Source organism: Neoarius graeffei, chromosome 2 (assembly GCF_027579695.1).
Source record: "Neoarius graeffei isolate fNeoGra1 chromosome 2, fNeoGra1.pri, whole genome shotgun sequence".
In the NCBI taxonomy this organism is placed as follows: domain Eukaryota; kingdom Metazoa; phylum Chordata; class Actinopteri; order Siluriformes; family Ariidae; genus Neoarius; species Neoarius graeffei.
In genome coordinates, this window is record NC_083570.1 from 57124529 (window position 1) to 57137966 (window position 13438).

The following is a 13438-nucleotide window of genomic DNA, read 5'->3' on the forward strand; positions in this document are numbered from 1 at the left end:
TAAATGCTACTTTGAACTTCAACAAATGGGGACAATGTAGTTTCATTTTTTTAGATTTTCATGTAATTCATTTTATTACCTACAGAACAAAATGATCAGCACTCCAGTGATAAATGTTTGATGGCGCCTCCAGCCACACCCCAGAGTTTCATCCTGTAACATTTGCCAAAACGTGGGGTTATTATCTTAATGGAAAGTCTATTTTATTGAACCTCCTGGCAGAGACAACCAGGTTGTGGCCTGAAATATCCTGGTATGTTGCAGAATTCATGATGCCATCAATCTTTACAAAAGCCTACCAGTAACAAAACATCCACCAGAGGATTTTATAGTGGACAGCAGCTGCTTTTCTTTGAACGCATTCTCCATTTTTACCCAACATGAGGGTGCATCAGTTGCCCCCTAAAAATGAAAAGTTCCTCCGATCATGATGCATTTTTGTTTTTATGTTCCTTTTGGTAAGAAAACACACCGGGTGAAATATTTTGACAAAACTCAAAAGTTTAATGGTGGCACCAGGAGCTCAAAGTTATGGAAAAAGCTGCTATTTTATGACAAAATTCGATCACTTTTCATGAAACATTATGGCACCTTATAGAGTATACCAAATATCTTAGATACACATTTTTAGTACATATTCTAAATATATTATCAAGCACAGTTTGAGTTTTAGCTGTTCATTGAATCATTGTTCAACTACTTTTAAACAATACAAATGTATTCTGAATCACATTAATGCTTCTCAATCCCTTGCAAAGGTTCTTAACATGATCTCTGGTTCACAAGGAATCAATAAATGGAGTCCAACATTGTGATTCAAACCTTACGCGAAAACATAAAATAAGCGTTTTTTTGGCAAAAAATGAACCTCATGGTGCCACCATTAGACTTTTGAATATGGTCAAAAAATTTGACAGGATGTCTTTATTGGTGAAAAGGAACACCCAAACAAAAATGCATCAGATTTTATGAAAGTGAGGGCAACTGATGCACCCTACCCAATATTCACATGGTGCTCATGACCAGTTCGATTTGGTTCTTATTTAACCACAACCCATGAGTCTACCTGTTTAGCAATGTGCTGCATTTTGAGAGTAATCCTCAGGAAGTGCTTCTTTCACACAACCTTTCCAAACAACTTTTGCTCTTGAGGTGGCATCTAATAGTTAATTACAAAATGTGACATTTATTTGATTGTATGAAATAAACTGCAGGTCTGAAAATGTAATGTTTGGATTCTTCTTCGCTGATCTCGCCATCCTCCTCAGCGTGGGTGGGTGCAGTACGCTATTATAGGAACAGCTTTTGTTAGATAACAGTTAGTGTTTCTTCACTTGTCGAAGTGGAAAATGTTATTGTGTGTAATGTTTATATTATATCTGCTTCTTCCAATTCTCTTGAAGGATGTGCAAGATATAGATGCTTTCCTTTTAAATTCACATGCTGTAAACCAGGATAAAAGTAAAAGGTGCTTTCGAACTGCAATTGCTACACTTGACCCCTCTAATGCTCCCAGGTTCTTCCACACCACCCCAGTGTTACGTTTCTTCAACTGGCTTCCTGTAGCTGCTCAGATCAGATTTACAACACTCATGCTTGACTACAAAGCCATCACACCCCTCAATCACTGCACCACACTGTCCAATCCTCTAGCACTGATTCACTAGTCCTACCATCCCTCAGGGTACAAGGAAGGCATGTATCAAGGCTCTTGTTCTGGTTCCTAGGTGGTGGAACATCCCATACATTTCCGAACAGCTGAGTCACTGGTTGTCTTCAAGTGACAACTCAAGTTCCATTTCTTCATGTAGTACTTACACTACCGTTCAGAAGTTTGGGGTCACTTTGAAATGTCCTTATTTTTGAAAGAAAAGCACTGTTCTTTTCAATGAAGATCACTTTAAACTAATCAGAAATCCACTCTATACATTGCTAATGTGGTAAATGACTATTCTAGCTGCAAATGTCTGGTTTTTGGTGCAATATCTCCATAGGTGTATAGAGGCCCATTTCCAGCAACTCTCACTCCAGTGTTCTAATGGTACAATGTGTTTGCTCATTGCCTCAGAAGGCTAATGGATGATTAGAAAACCCTTGTACAATCATGTTAGCACAGCTGAAAACAGTTGAGCTCTTTAGAGAAGCTATAAAACTGACCTTCCTTTGAGCAGATTGAGTTTCTGGAGCTTCACATTTGTGGGGTCGATTAAATGCTCAAAATGGCCAGAAAAATGTCTTGACTAGATTTTCTATTCATTTTACAACTTATGGTGGGAAATAAAAGTGTGACTTTTCATGGAAAACACAAAATTGTCTGGGTGACCCCAAACTTTTGAACGGTAGTGTAAATTAGCAGTTTGGTATTTTAAAACATTTCTTGCGTTGTCTTGTGTGTTTTTCAAACCAAGTCTGATATGGTATGTTCAAAAAACGTGAGTATGATGGTCCTTTTTGGCCAAACAGTGTAGTTTATGTGACAAAGTTATCATCATTGCATGATAGGATAATGGTGGTGCCTTCAATGATTAAATATCAAATTTGTGCCATAAATCACTCCTACGTTTATCAGTATAATTGGAGATATCAAGCAGTGGTATTTGTATAGTATTTCCTCATCCAACAGTTTGTGTTAGAGGTACTGCACACAAACACATCGGAGCTGTAAACTAAGTTATACGAGAGTACGGTGATGAAACATCACTGCTGGTGTTAATATTGACAAAATGAAATTTTTTTTTTTTTTTAAATCATCGGGATTTTATGGGCTGACAGCAGCTCAAAACGCAATCCACTGACTAAAATCATCCTGAACCTTGCAAGGCCGATGCTGAGGTAGAGTCAACCTTTTGGTCCTTCTTCTCTACATCAAGAAAACTTAATCAAAAAATAAAATATATTAACACCTTCTAATCAGAAGTGAGTGGCCCACCTCTCTCAGCCCCGCCCTTGAGTGGGAGTCTGAAACTGTGCTCATTTTCAAACGTGCTGATTGAGAGCTATCATTCACACAAGTTTATACCCCCTTCACCACCTTGCCCCACTCCTCAGCTGACCCCTCTTCGTATTTTACAAAACTATTTTTTACAGCTTGGATTACATTTAAATCATGCTGACTTTTCGAACCAGAAGTTGTGCGTGTTGTCGGTGAATTATATAATAAATTCAACAAGATTCACACTTTTCAATATTCCCATTTTATTCAACCTCTTTTAACCACCATAACACTGGATCTTTGGTGTCCAACAGCACTTTGTTGAACAAACACCTAACCCCTATTTTAGCTAAAGACTTAAATTCACACTTCTTTACTTGATAAAAGATGCTTCTTACATAAGCGGATAAGGGGACTTTTACATCCTGCTTTTCCCATACCTTTGATTTCTTCAGCACTGACCCAGCAGTGAGATCACAAAAACTGGCACAGAGTCGCTAATGTCAGTATGTCTGTCTGTCACATCACACCAGGTTTCGCATCGCCGGTATCTCTCTTAGATTTGTAAGCTTCAGTTGACCAAAGCATCTTAAGACAACCTAAAAGGCTAATAAAATACTAGAGACATGTGTTTCTCAGATGTGTGCTGCATTGTCTGATGTAAGCAAAACTGAAGTGGGGGCAAGCTTTTAAAAAGAAAGCAAAAACAAGCAAAAACCTACAAACAGATCTGATATCTATGAGCAGATTTATCAGACCAACAGGTATACAGTATACAGTGACATCAAAGAAAAGCAGATGTCATTATCTCCCTTATTACAGCTATGCTCCTTTTTTCCATAGTTCTTAAATCAGTAACAATGTTTTGGGGAAACAAACAAACAAACAAAAAAAAAACCCATTTTCAATCAGTGTCTTCAATGACTAAACAGGGCTAACCATATAAAGTGTAAAATAGTACTGTAATAATTAAAAAAACAAAAAACAAAGAAACAAAAAAACAGCACCAGAGGTGAGATTTTAGTTAATATTTTAAACAATAGCAATCAAAGCACTCCAAAGCATGAAACGGATAAAGACGTCAGTCTATTATTTTATCAAGAATTCACTCTTCTCACTCATTCACTCTTTGTTCTATCTGAAAAATAGCCCAACGCTGACTGAGTCTCGAATATCAAGACACAGTCGAGAAATGAGAAGGCGGGGTGCTTCAGCAGTTCTTATGACGTCAAAAACTAGGGATAAATATTAGACAGCTAAAAGCAGGGCTGTTAAGGAGCACACATTGACTTACTGTTAAAAGCCATTTCGACACCAAATAAAAACAAAATAGGATGTTCTGTGCTTCATGGTTTTGCTTCGAACACTAAGAACCTGGAAAGCCTACCTCAATGCTCCTTTTGTTACACCTACAAGAGGTCGAGCTCGACACCTGCGCAGGGCAGAGATGATTAGGAAGTACTCAGAGCTTCAGAAGTGCAGGAACAGACAGAGCAAACGTATCTACCTAAAAACAAGCACATTTATCTTTCAAGTCATTTTCTTGATTGGAAATGCTACACTTACCGGTGATACAACCTCATGCACAGTAGTACACGCACGCACAAGCACATGCCCTCTGTTCAGTGATTAAGTTATGTATGTGTTTCAATGCAGGTCAAGTTCAATCTGCTGGTTCAAGGCCTTTTTTCTTTTGTTTTAAAAAAAAAAACAACAATAACTGGCCAGCTCCTTAGAGATATTCTACTGTATGTAATTCAAGTATAATTCTTTCCCCAGGCTTGTTTTGGGAGATATGTCCTGACAGTCATTCCCCCCACAGAAAGTCTGGAGAGAAACCAGGGTGTTTAGTGCAATCAGACACTAGCTGCCACTGTAGGTGGCACAGGCATGCTGTGACTGGTGGCATCAAAAGGAACCATTAGCATCCTGGCTGAACACAGGTGGAGCACAAGCAGCGTGGTTCAGGGGAACGGAGCCTGATTAAAATGAACTCGGCTCAGTAAGCTTCCAAAACCAATGCAGATACAGAATATTGATGTGGCGATATGATAGCTTTGTTGTTGTTGTTTTTCCTCCTTTTGGCTCTCTTTGATGTGAAATAAATTTCTAACTCGGCTTAATTAATGCTTAGCAACACCTTTTAAATGAAATACGTTTTTAAAGTAACAAATCAAATGTATTTGCCAAGGTGGAAACTTAAAGGCCGTCGTCATTATAAAACATTTCAAAGAACACCTGGGCTATGGTATGCTCACCCTCCTTGCATATTAGTTGAAACTGTGGCGCATTTGACTGGATTATACTGCTGTAATTATAATCTCTCTTCTGCAAAAAAAAAAATGAACAAACAGTGAATCTGGTTATTACAAGATTAATAGACAGCAGTGTCCTTTCAAAGTTTCTCCAATTCGTCAGACGAAATTGCAATCACTTGACATGAACGCATGACCCATTGGCCCTGTGAAGCAAGCATGTTTTCTGCAGCCATGCCTGGAACTTGACTGGTGACAATGCTGGCTCCTGAAGGAGCAGTAAACTGAACTACGTTAATTTCTGTACCCCAGTACAAGAATGACTCAAGTAGAAGCCCTTTCTGGCGATGGAATGCTCAAAAGTCTGAGACACGTTTCATAAGGAAGCAAAACTACAACTGAAGTGCAAGGACCAAGTGCAACAATGATGGCTTTCTATGAAGACATTCCCCATGAAATATATTTGTAGAGAGGCTGCTGTCTCCTCTGAACAGAGACAGAGTGGAAATTTGGCACTCTTACTTCTGCACATAAGGCAAAAGCAGAAGGAGGCAAAACACAGGCACACAGGTCCACCTCAGGGGTTCGTTCTGTCAGCTTTTGACAAAGAACCGCTCACGTCTTGCCAAATCCAAATCAACCTGCTCCACTGATGTAAGTGTAGGACAGTGGGAGGAAGCACTATCTGCTGTACAGGTCACTGGGGTAATTTCTGCTGCTACTCTCACTGTTGTTGCTGTTGTTGTTGTTACTTATGTTGGCCAAGTACTCGCTCCTAGAGGATGGATCGGGTTCTTCATTCTGACCGTCCTCAACCATGTCCTCCATTACCGAGGCCTCTAACACTACTGCACTAGGGCTTGAAGAGGGAAGAGCAGATCTCGAGGGGATTTCAGATACAGGAGTGCCACCATGTGTCTCAGAAGGAGCAGGATTGTCTGAAGTGTCAGAGAGGAGCACGTTTGGTCTTGTGTTGATACCGCTTTCCCCTGAAGGTGCTGGGTTACTCGCCTGCGCTGCTCCTGCTGGTGTCTGAGAGCCACGGTGAATGCGGTGGCTCACCACTATGTTGTTGCCGAAGCCTCCCATAGAGGCCATGGTGGTGCTGCGCTCTCTCTGGACCACCGCCGTCATCCCACCTTCAGCCATCAAACGCCGGATCCGAGAAAGCGCATCTTCACCTGGGCCAGGATCTGACTGGGACTCACCTGAAATGCCAAAAAGGAATGTTAAATCATTCTATTCAATAAGATAGTGACTAGTTATGAGTAATTAATTACCAAGTCCTTTAAAAGACAGCTTTTTACATTTAGCATTAACAAAAAGTATATATGTATCAATCTGGATTAGCCCTACAGCACAGAAACTCCTACATCAATCTCTGTCTGAAATACAGTACATGGTCGGACACTACACGTGGCTTTGAGCTATTTTCAGTTTCAAATGGATTGATCAAGGCTAGGAATAATACTGAGCATAGAAAAGAGTTCGATTTATTATTGGGAAACTGGTGTGAAGTTTGAAACCCAACGATCAATGTCCAGGAGCCATAGGTGCTTTCTGGCTGAGAGGGATGATAATACTCTAGGTCTCTGCTGTCAATTAGTGCAACACTAAATCACTGAACTCATGTATGCAGAAGATGGCAGATCAAGCTTTTCTCGGAGTGTTCATGAGCAGCAGATTATAAAGATGTGGGTGGGTGGCTTAACGAGTCTCAGACCAAGCATGTTTACCTGCACCCTTCATGGTTAGGAGCTGTCGAATGATGGGGGAGAGGTGGGTGGCCAATGTGAGGAGAAAAGGGGGGAAAATCTACGAAAAAGGAAAAGGAGGAAGAGAAAAATGAAAGAACATGAATGCATATAGAGGTAGTGTACCATGGTTGGTGCTCAGTGAGTCAGTGTGGGTACTGGGATCGTGGGAAGCAGCTTCATGAGCCACTGTGTCTGGTGGCTCACTGTGTGGGAGTGTCTCTGTACTGGCGGTCTGCACTTCACTAGTCTCTGCCACTGAGAGAGAAAAAAAATAACATTACATCAAAGCCTAAGACAAACACTAATTCCTTGATGTATCAGAAATGTTCAAGGTTTTCAAAAAAAAATTTAAAAATTTAAATGGGCGCAAGCTGAAGACCTTATCACTGCTGCTCACTTCATTCCCCCCCCCCAGAGGCCTTGGTAGACATAATATAATGAGTAAGACTGCATGTGTTCCAATATCACAAGAGTACAGATCAACCAGTACACTGAACAAGTAAACATTTACATAATTATAAACTCGGAGAATAAGCAAAAGCTGGTGCTGTAGTGGGTGTATGCATGTCTCTTACGGTGTTGCGGTGCGTGTACGGTCTGAAACGCATTCGTCAAGGGCAGCTCTCGCTCTGTCTGCGTCTCTGCGTTCTGTAGACGCACCACAGGTGTCTGCGTGCCCTGGGAGGTCACCGAGGGGGCGGGCTGACGAGGCTGCAGGCCAATAGCGCTCATCAGTCCCATATCTCTGTCCAATCGCCAGCCAGACCTGCTTGTCCTTTATCAGAGTGCGAAAATGATCATAATCATCAGAACACAAAATCATGATACATTTGTCAATGTTTTACGTCATGTCAGAAAGGAGGATGACAGAGGGCTTTCTGATCCTGACCGTTCCACTCCACGTGTCCGACTGCTACTGCTGGCAGTGAACAGAGGATCAGAGTTCTGATCGGTGCTGCTGTCTCCCTCGTTACGGTAGTCACTGAAAATACAAGATGATTGTAATGTGCGTAAATGGTACATTTTTATTCAATGGGTTATACTGTACAACCAAATCATCAATTCAGTGCCCCTAGAAAGAGTGGATTCAACAATCATGCCCTGAACTGATTCATATTGGCTTTCAGGCTTGTTCTAAATAAAGCAACACTAATGTCAGCCTAAAGCGTGCAATCAAAGGAGGTTTTTGCAATAAGTGTATTAACAGTGAGTTACTTGAAAACACTGAGTTCCAAAAGGTATTCAGGACCGAGGCAATCTGCCTGTAACCTTTTTAAAAAGCAATCATTGGCCAGTCTGTTTTCCAGACAATGTCCCTAGTTTCCTGCCCATAAGCATGATGACAACCTAATAAGTGACTGCATCAGACAGCAAAGAATGAACTAGTAGGATATCAGTTTTCCTCTCCCTTGAAGTCACTAAGTCTTCCAGAGCATCCAGACACTTACACAGGTCTACAGATAACCAGGTCTCCTTTGCTGGTCCCGTAGGCCAGACCCATGCCAGGTTCAGGCAGCCAGCGTGCCGAGTTAATGCTCACATGCCTACGCTGGTCTGGAGCCATGGGGTAAACCACATTATATACCATCTACACAAGACACAGACGTGAGGGTCAAAACACACAGAATGCACAAAGATTTACAGGAGAAACTGATTGCCTGGTGCATAAATGGAAACCATCACTCACTCTGATTGAAGTTTCTCCTCCATGCGGCTGCTGCAGACGGAACACTTGCGCCACCATGTGGTCAGTGGTAGGATGGAGCAGGATCCTGCGTGAAGCCAAGCCCACCATCACATAGCAACCCATTGGAGACAGGCTCACCGAGATGGCGTTGGGTCCTGAGTATATCACAATGAACCCAGTCAGACATTTCATACCCCATTTACTTTCCAAAAATAATGACAAATTTTCAGACGTGAAAACTCAACGTGTAAAATGTCCAGACAAGCAGAGCTGGCTAAAATATTCAGGTGCATTTTAGATACGTGACACTTACCAAATCGCTTGGTGTAGAGCATCTCTCCCAAGTTGTGAGGGGCAAGAGAGTAGACAGCAAGGATGCCCTCATCTGGAAAGCCCCGCTGGCTGCTGGGTATAAAAACAGCCAGTAGCTGCCCATCCGCTGATATATCGCAACTAGCATCATTATAGATCTTACAGTGTGGAACCAGCACATTCACAGAGGCTACAAAGGTCAGGGTACAACCAAAATAAGTCAGAGAGTGTAACTGCATCATGTTAGAAAAACAATACAGATCATTATGCTTTATCTATCCCAAGCAATACAATCACAATGACATTCTGGTGCTCATGTCTGATCAGATTTATATTCCTTTGGTTTTACTTAAAGCATATACGCAGAACCATGGCCTCACTTTCGTTTATAAATACCTTGAGACGTCAAGAATGGCACAGGAATAGTTTTAAGTGCTAACAATAAATCTAATACAGTAATTTTTACGATTAAAGTGATTCATATAGGTAGCGGTCTGAGTGAATGACCTTGACGTCCGTAATGTCACAGCAGGAAGTCTATCGGTCTCATCGCCATTTCCGCTATACTAAAACACAGAGCTGACTGCAACTCCGATCCTCCATTTTGAGCTAATTTATAGCCATGCCATGTAGATGTGTTGCTGGCGGGTGCAGCAACACGACAGAAGGTGGATTTACGTTGCATTCATGGCCCAAGAATGTTCACACTGCAAAGATTTGGACGTGTTTTGCAAGTTCACGGACATATTGGGCGCCTACGAAGTGGTCTCTCCTCTGCTCTGCTCATTTTACTGAAGACTCGTACGAAACCTCTGATCTGTTGAGGAGCGCTGACTATAAGCCCGGATTGAAAGAGGGTGCAGTACCAACAATTAAAGGAAAAGAAAACAAGAAAAGGAAAGTTTTTATTTATTTTTTTTTTAAAGTGAGTTCAGTTGCACCAGTCCTCCTGGAGCGTGAACCAAGGGTTGTTGCCAAAACCTGGGATGGAACGGGACATATCGCTCGGTCAGTGACCTCCCCACGGTTGTTGCTAAAACCGGTGATGTCCCGTTCCGTTCCGGGTTTTAGTAATGGCCTGAGCCCAGTAGTAATGGTGGACTACACAGTATGAAAAGTGAATGAGTGGAGCAGCCGTCTGATTTCTAAACTGGATATTGTTGCCATCTCGCCCTTACGTGGAAGAAGCGAACGAATGGAGAACTGAACGAACAACCGAAAGTCAGATTGTTTCAAAACAGTCGGCCACAAGATCGGCCTTCAAGAAGCGAGAACACAGACAGGTAAGATGCGACTCTTATTTGGATACAAAACAACACTACTCGTTGTTTACCTGCATTTAGATTAATACATGTAACTTGTGTGTTTAAGTTACAGGTATAAGATTATTTAATTTGCTTCAGAATGTGATCGTCTCAGTTCATCTGATTATTTAATTAGCCTTTTACGTTTTATCAGTGAAAATGCATGCATGTACATGTATGTTGCATAAGTTATAACACCTATCCTGTTTTAATGAGCGTCAACCCACAATCAATGAAGTCAAATCAGTCTTAGTTGAGCAAGTCGGTAACAGGATTTCTTACTTTCACCATAAATTTTTATTGATATGACTTTGGTCTATAGTTGTCAAAGGCCTCGGCCTTAAAACCCGTTACCGCTGTGACGTCACGCGCTCAGGGCTGGCTGCAGTGTGTGAAATATCTTGAAAATCAGAAATGGCCAACAGGGCTCTTAACTTTTCAATGTTCATGGCCAGCATTAAAAGTTGATGGCCAGTGTGAATGTATGACCCTCGGATGCCTGATGCACATCTAGTGTGTGTTTTTTGAAGTTCTGTGAGCCCAACACAAGAGGAGCAGTCGCATACTTGTGATATTTGTCAGTTTTCAGTCCGGGTTTTCTAACAGCGTACGGACCATAAATTGAACGGCAAAGTCGGCAAAACATCTGTTTTTGTGTATTTGAGTACAACAACCAATTGTATGTCTGCAGCCAACCTGGTTTAAACGTCCTCTCCCGCTTTTCTTCCTCATATCGCTTCTTAGTAGCTTCGATTTCTTCTTCTGTTTTCTTCTGCTTCACTTTTTTCTCAGGCAAACCCAGAAACTTCCACATGATTGTCACGAAAAGGCGAAAAAGCGCACTCCTGTAGAATCTCGCGCCACAATGTCGGCAAAATGTAATGTGATAAACTGCTCATTTGATGGCATGAGATGGCAGCTGATTCGCTTTCGTTTTACAGACGTGATGTATCTGACAAAATAACCAATGAAAACAATCCTTGCGAAAGGTGGACGTGTCGTGTTAGGGACATAGTAATACAAGCATGAAACCATCAAAATGTACCTTCGCAGGCTAGCCAATGTTTGTGGCATGACGGACTCGCTACTTTTTATAGTTTATGGCCCGACGAAAAAGTCGATAGCGTCAGGCTACCGGGCACGCGGTAATTTCACACACTGGCTGGCTGGCTCAGCTCGAATGCCAACTTTGCGGTCGATTTTAACTCTCAAAAATATACGTTTTATTCCCATTTATGCAGCATACAAGAGTCAAGGATGGAGATACTATCTACTCAGAAATTTATTTAAAAATAAAGGTTCTGCGTATCTGCTTTAAAGAAAATTACCATTGCTGATCTCAGGCAGGTCGAACTTGGTGAAATCCCACCACTGCAGTCTGTAGGTGGTGTTGGCAATATTACTGGCTACCGCAGACTGACCATCACCAATTGAAGCCCCTGGAAATAAAACATAAATGTGAACTGCATTCGCACATTTGTTGCATCTTGGAATAAAACATCTTGTACAAAATATGTACCTGCTAATACTCTGTTAATTGAGGAGTGGGTTGCCAGGCCTGACTGACCCCTCTCATGGAAAATACCAGCATATGGAAGATATTCAGGTAACAGGAACCTTCTTTTATTTTAAAAAAAAAAAAAAGGGGGGGGGGGGGGGGAGAGAGAGAGAATGAAATCCTGCTGCAAAAACCTTTACAACAAATTGCCCCTTTCCCCCCCAGCATGAACACAAATCTATACAGACATATTTTCCATTTCATCTAAAAACACTGAGGTTAAATACTTAAGACTGCTAAAGTAAACAAAGAGATCAAACACAGAGCATATTTATACTGACCGTGGGACAAAGCGACCAAGGGAGGGTGCAGACATTCGTGCGTTGCGGGGCATTCTGTGTCTTGTCCGATCTCCAGGTTCCCTGTAATGAGAAAGATTATGTAGGTAGGCGTGAGTGTGTGTGTGTGTGTATATATACACACACACACACACACACACACACACACACACACACACACACACACACACACACGGCGTGCACACACACAAACAAATAATAGATCTGAACATATTACATCAGTAACAATGACAGGTTATTTTTTTTAAAGTAGTTATCATAGTGTTGTGTAATGTATCAAATTAAAGAGTGTGAAGATCTGAACTGAAAACTTGTTTAAATTTTGTAAATGCGTCTTAAAAAAAACAAAAAGGCATGAACATTTGAAAATCCAATGTTTTATAAAATTTTCATTTCTGTCCGTTTCCCCGGTCACAAACCAGCAATCCTTTTCCATTGGTACAAGTTTCCATTCATGAGAAAAAACCTCAATCAGAAATTAATAGACCAAAAAGCTAAAAATAAAGAGATTTAGAATTTTGAGTATCAGGGTAAGAATTACAGATAAAGCCTTCTTTAGATCACAGTTACACACCTAGAAGGCTTAAAAAGTAATACATCAATGAAATTTGGCACATCCTTTGTGTTTAAACATAAAAGCCGGAATTGAGCGGGTATGTTCGCTTTAAATTAAGGACACCGAGCATGACTAATGAAGGTGGTGCTCAAACACGCTGTGTATAAGAGCAGGGCTTGACATTAACGCTTGTCCAGGACAAGTGATCCTTTATGTCGGACAAGTTCATCGTCTCAGTTACTTGTCCGATCGGACAAGTGCCAAAATATGCCGATATTCGAGTTACAAATCAAATTTATCAGTTTATTCACATGATTTCCGAAGCATCTCACTCGACATATTGTTTTGATGAATCGCCGGATGTTTCTATTCGGAAAGAGCGACGTGCGCATGCGCAATATTCCGCTTGCGAAACCGGCCAATACCGCTTCGTGTATTTGAGCTGAAAAGTAAACGGTCGTTTATGATTGGTTTTAATCGTGTCATACACGTGGATTTGTTGACATTTCTGTTGGCGGGCTCATTATTCAACTGTATATTTACGTTGAGTATGTGGTAATTTCCAAATCTTTGAATTGTTGTTGATGGTGTTCATTATATAGCCGAGCGCATGTGGCGGGGTGTGCTGGGCTTGGCATGTGCGCCTGCATGCGTGTGGATTGACAGGGACTCAGGTAGGAGTGGGGAAAGTTATCTATGAAATACCAAGCTGTCAAATGGCTGCTAATTAGGTTACCGGCTGTATTAATTAACTAATTAGTAACGGGAGTTTAGGGAT

The 13438-nt window shown here is 41.3% G+C and overlaps 1 protein-coding gene across 3 annotated transcripts in view; it reads right to left on the reverse strand.

Annotated features, from left to right (window-relative positions):
- Positions 1-3171: 3171 nt before the first annotated feature.
- The window catches only part of ambra1b (autophagy/beclin-1 regulator 1b), a 29343-nt gene continuing 19076 nt past the window's right edge, over positions 3172-13438 (reverse strand). For all 3 annotated transcript variants that reach the window (XM_060914500.1, XM_060914498.1, XM_060914499.1), the window contains exons 10-19: positions 12087-12167; positions 11767-11867; positions 11576-11686; positions 8945-9133; positions 8632-8786; positions 8393-8532; positions 7834-7926; positions 7520-7719; positions 7068-7199; positions 3172-6395 (exon numbers count right to left, since the gene is read on the reverse strand). In XM_060914500.1, coding sequence (XP_060770483.1) covers positions 5869-6395; positions 7068-7199; positions 7520-7719; positions 7834-7926; positions 8393-8532; positions 8632-8786; positions 8945-9133; positions 11576-11686; positions 11767-11867; positions 12087-12167 — 1729 coding nt within the window. In that variant the 3' untranslated portion in view covers positions 3172-5868. The remainder of the gene's footprint in view (positions 6396-7067; positions 7200-7519; positions 7720-7833; positions 7927-8392; positions 8533-8631; positions 8787-8944; positions 9134-11575; positions 11687-11766; positions 11868-12086; positions 12168-13438) is intronic.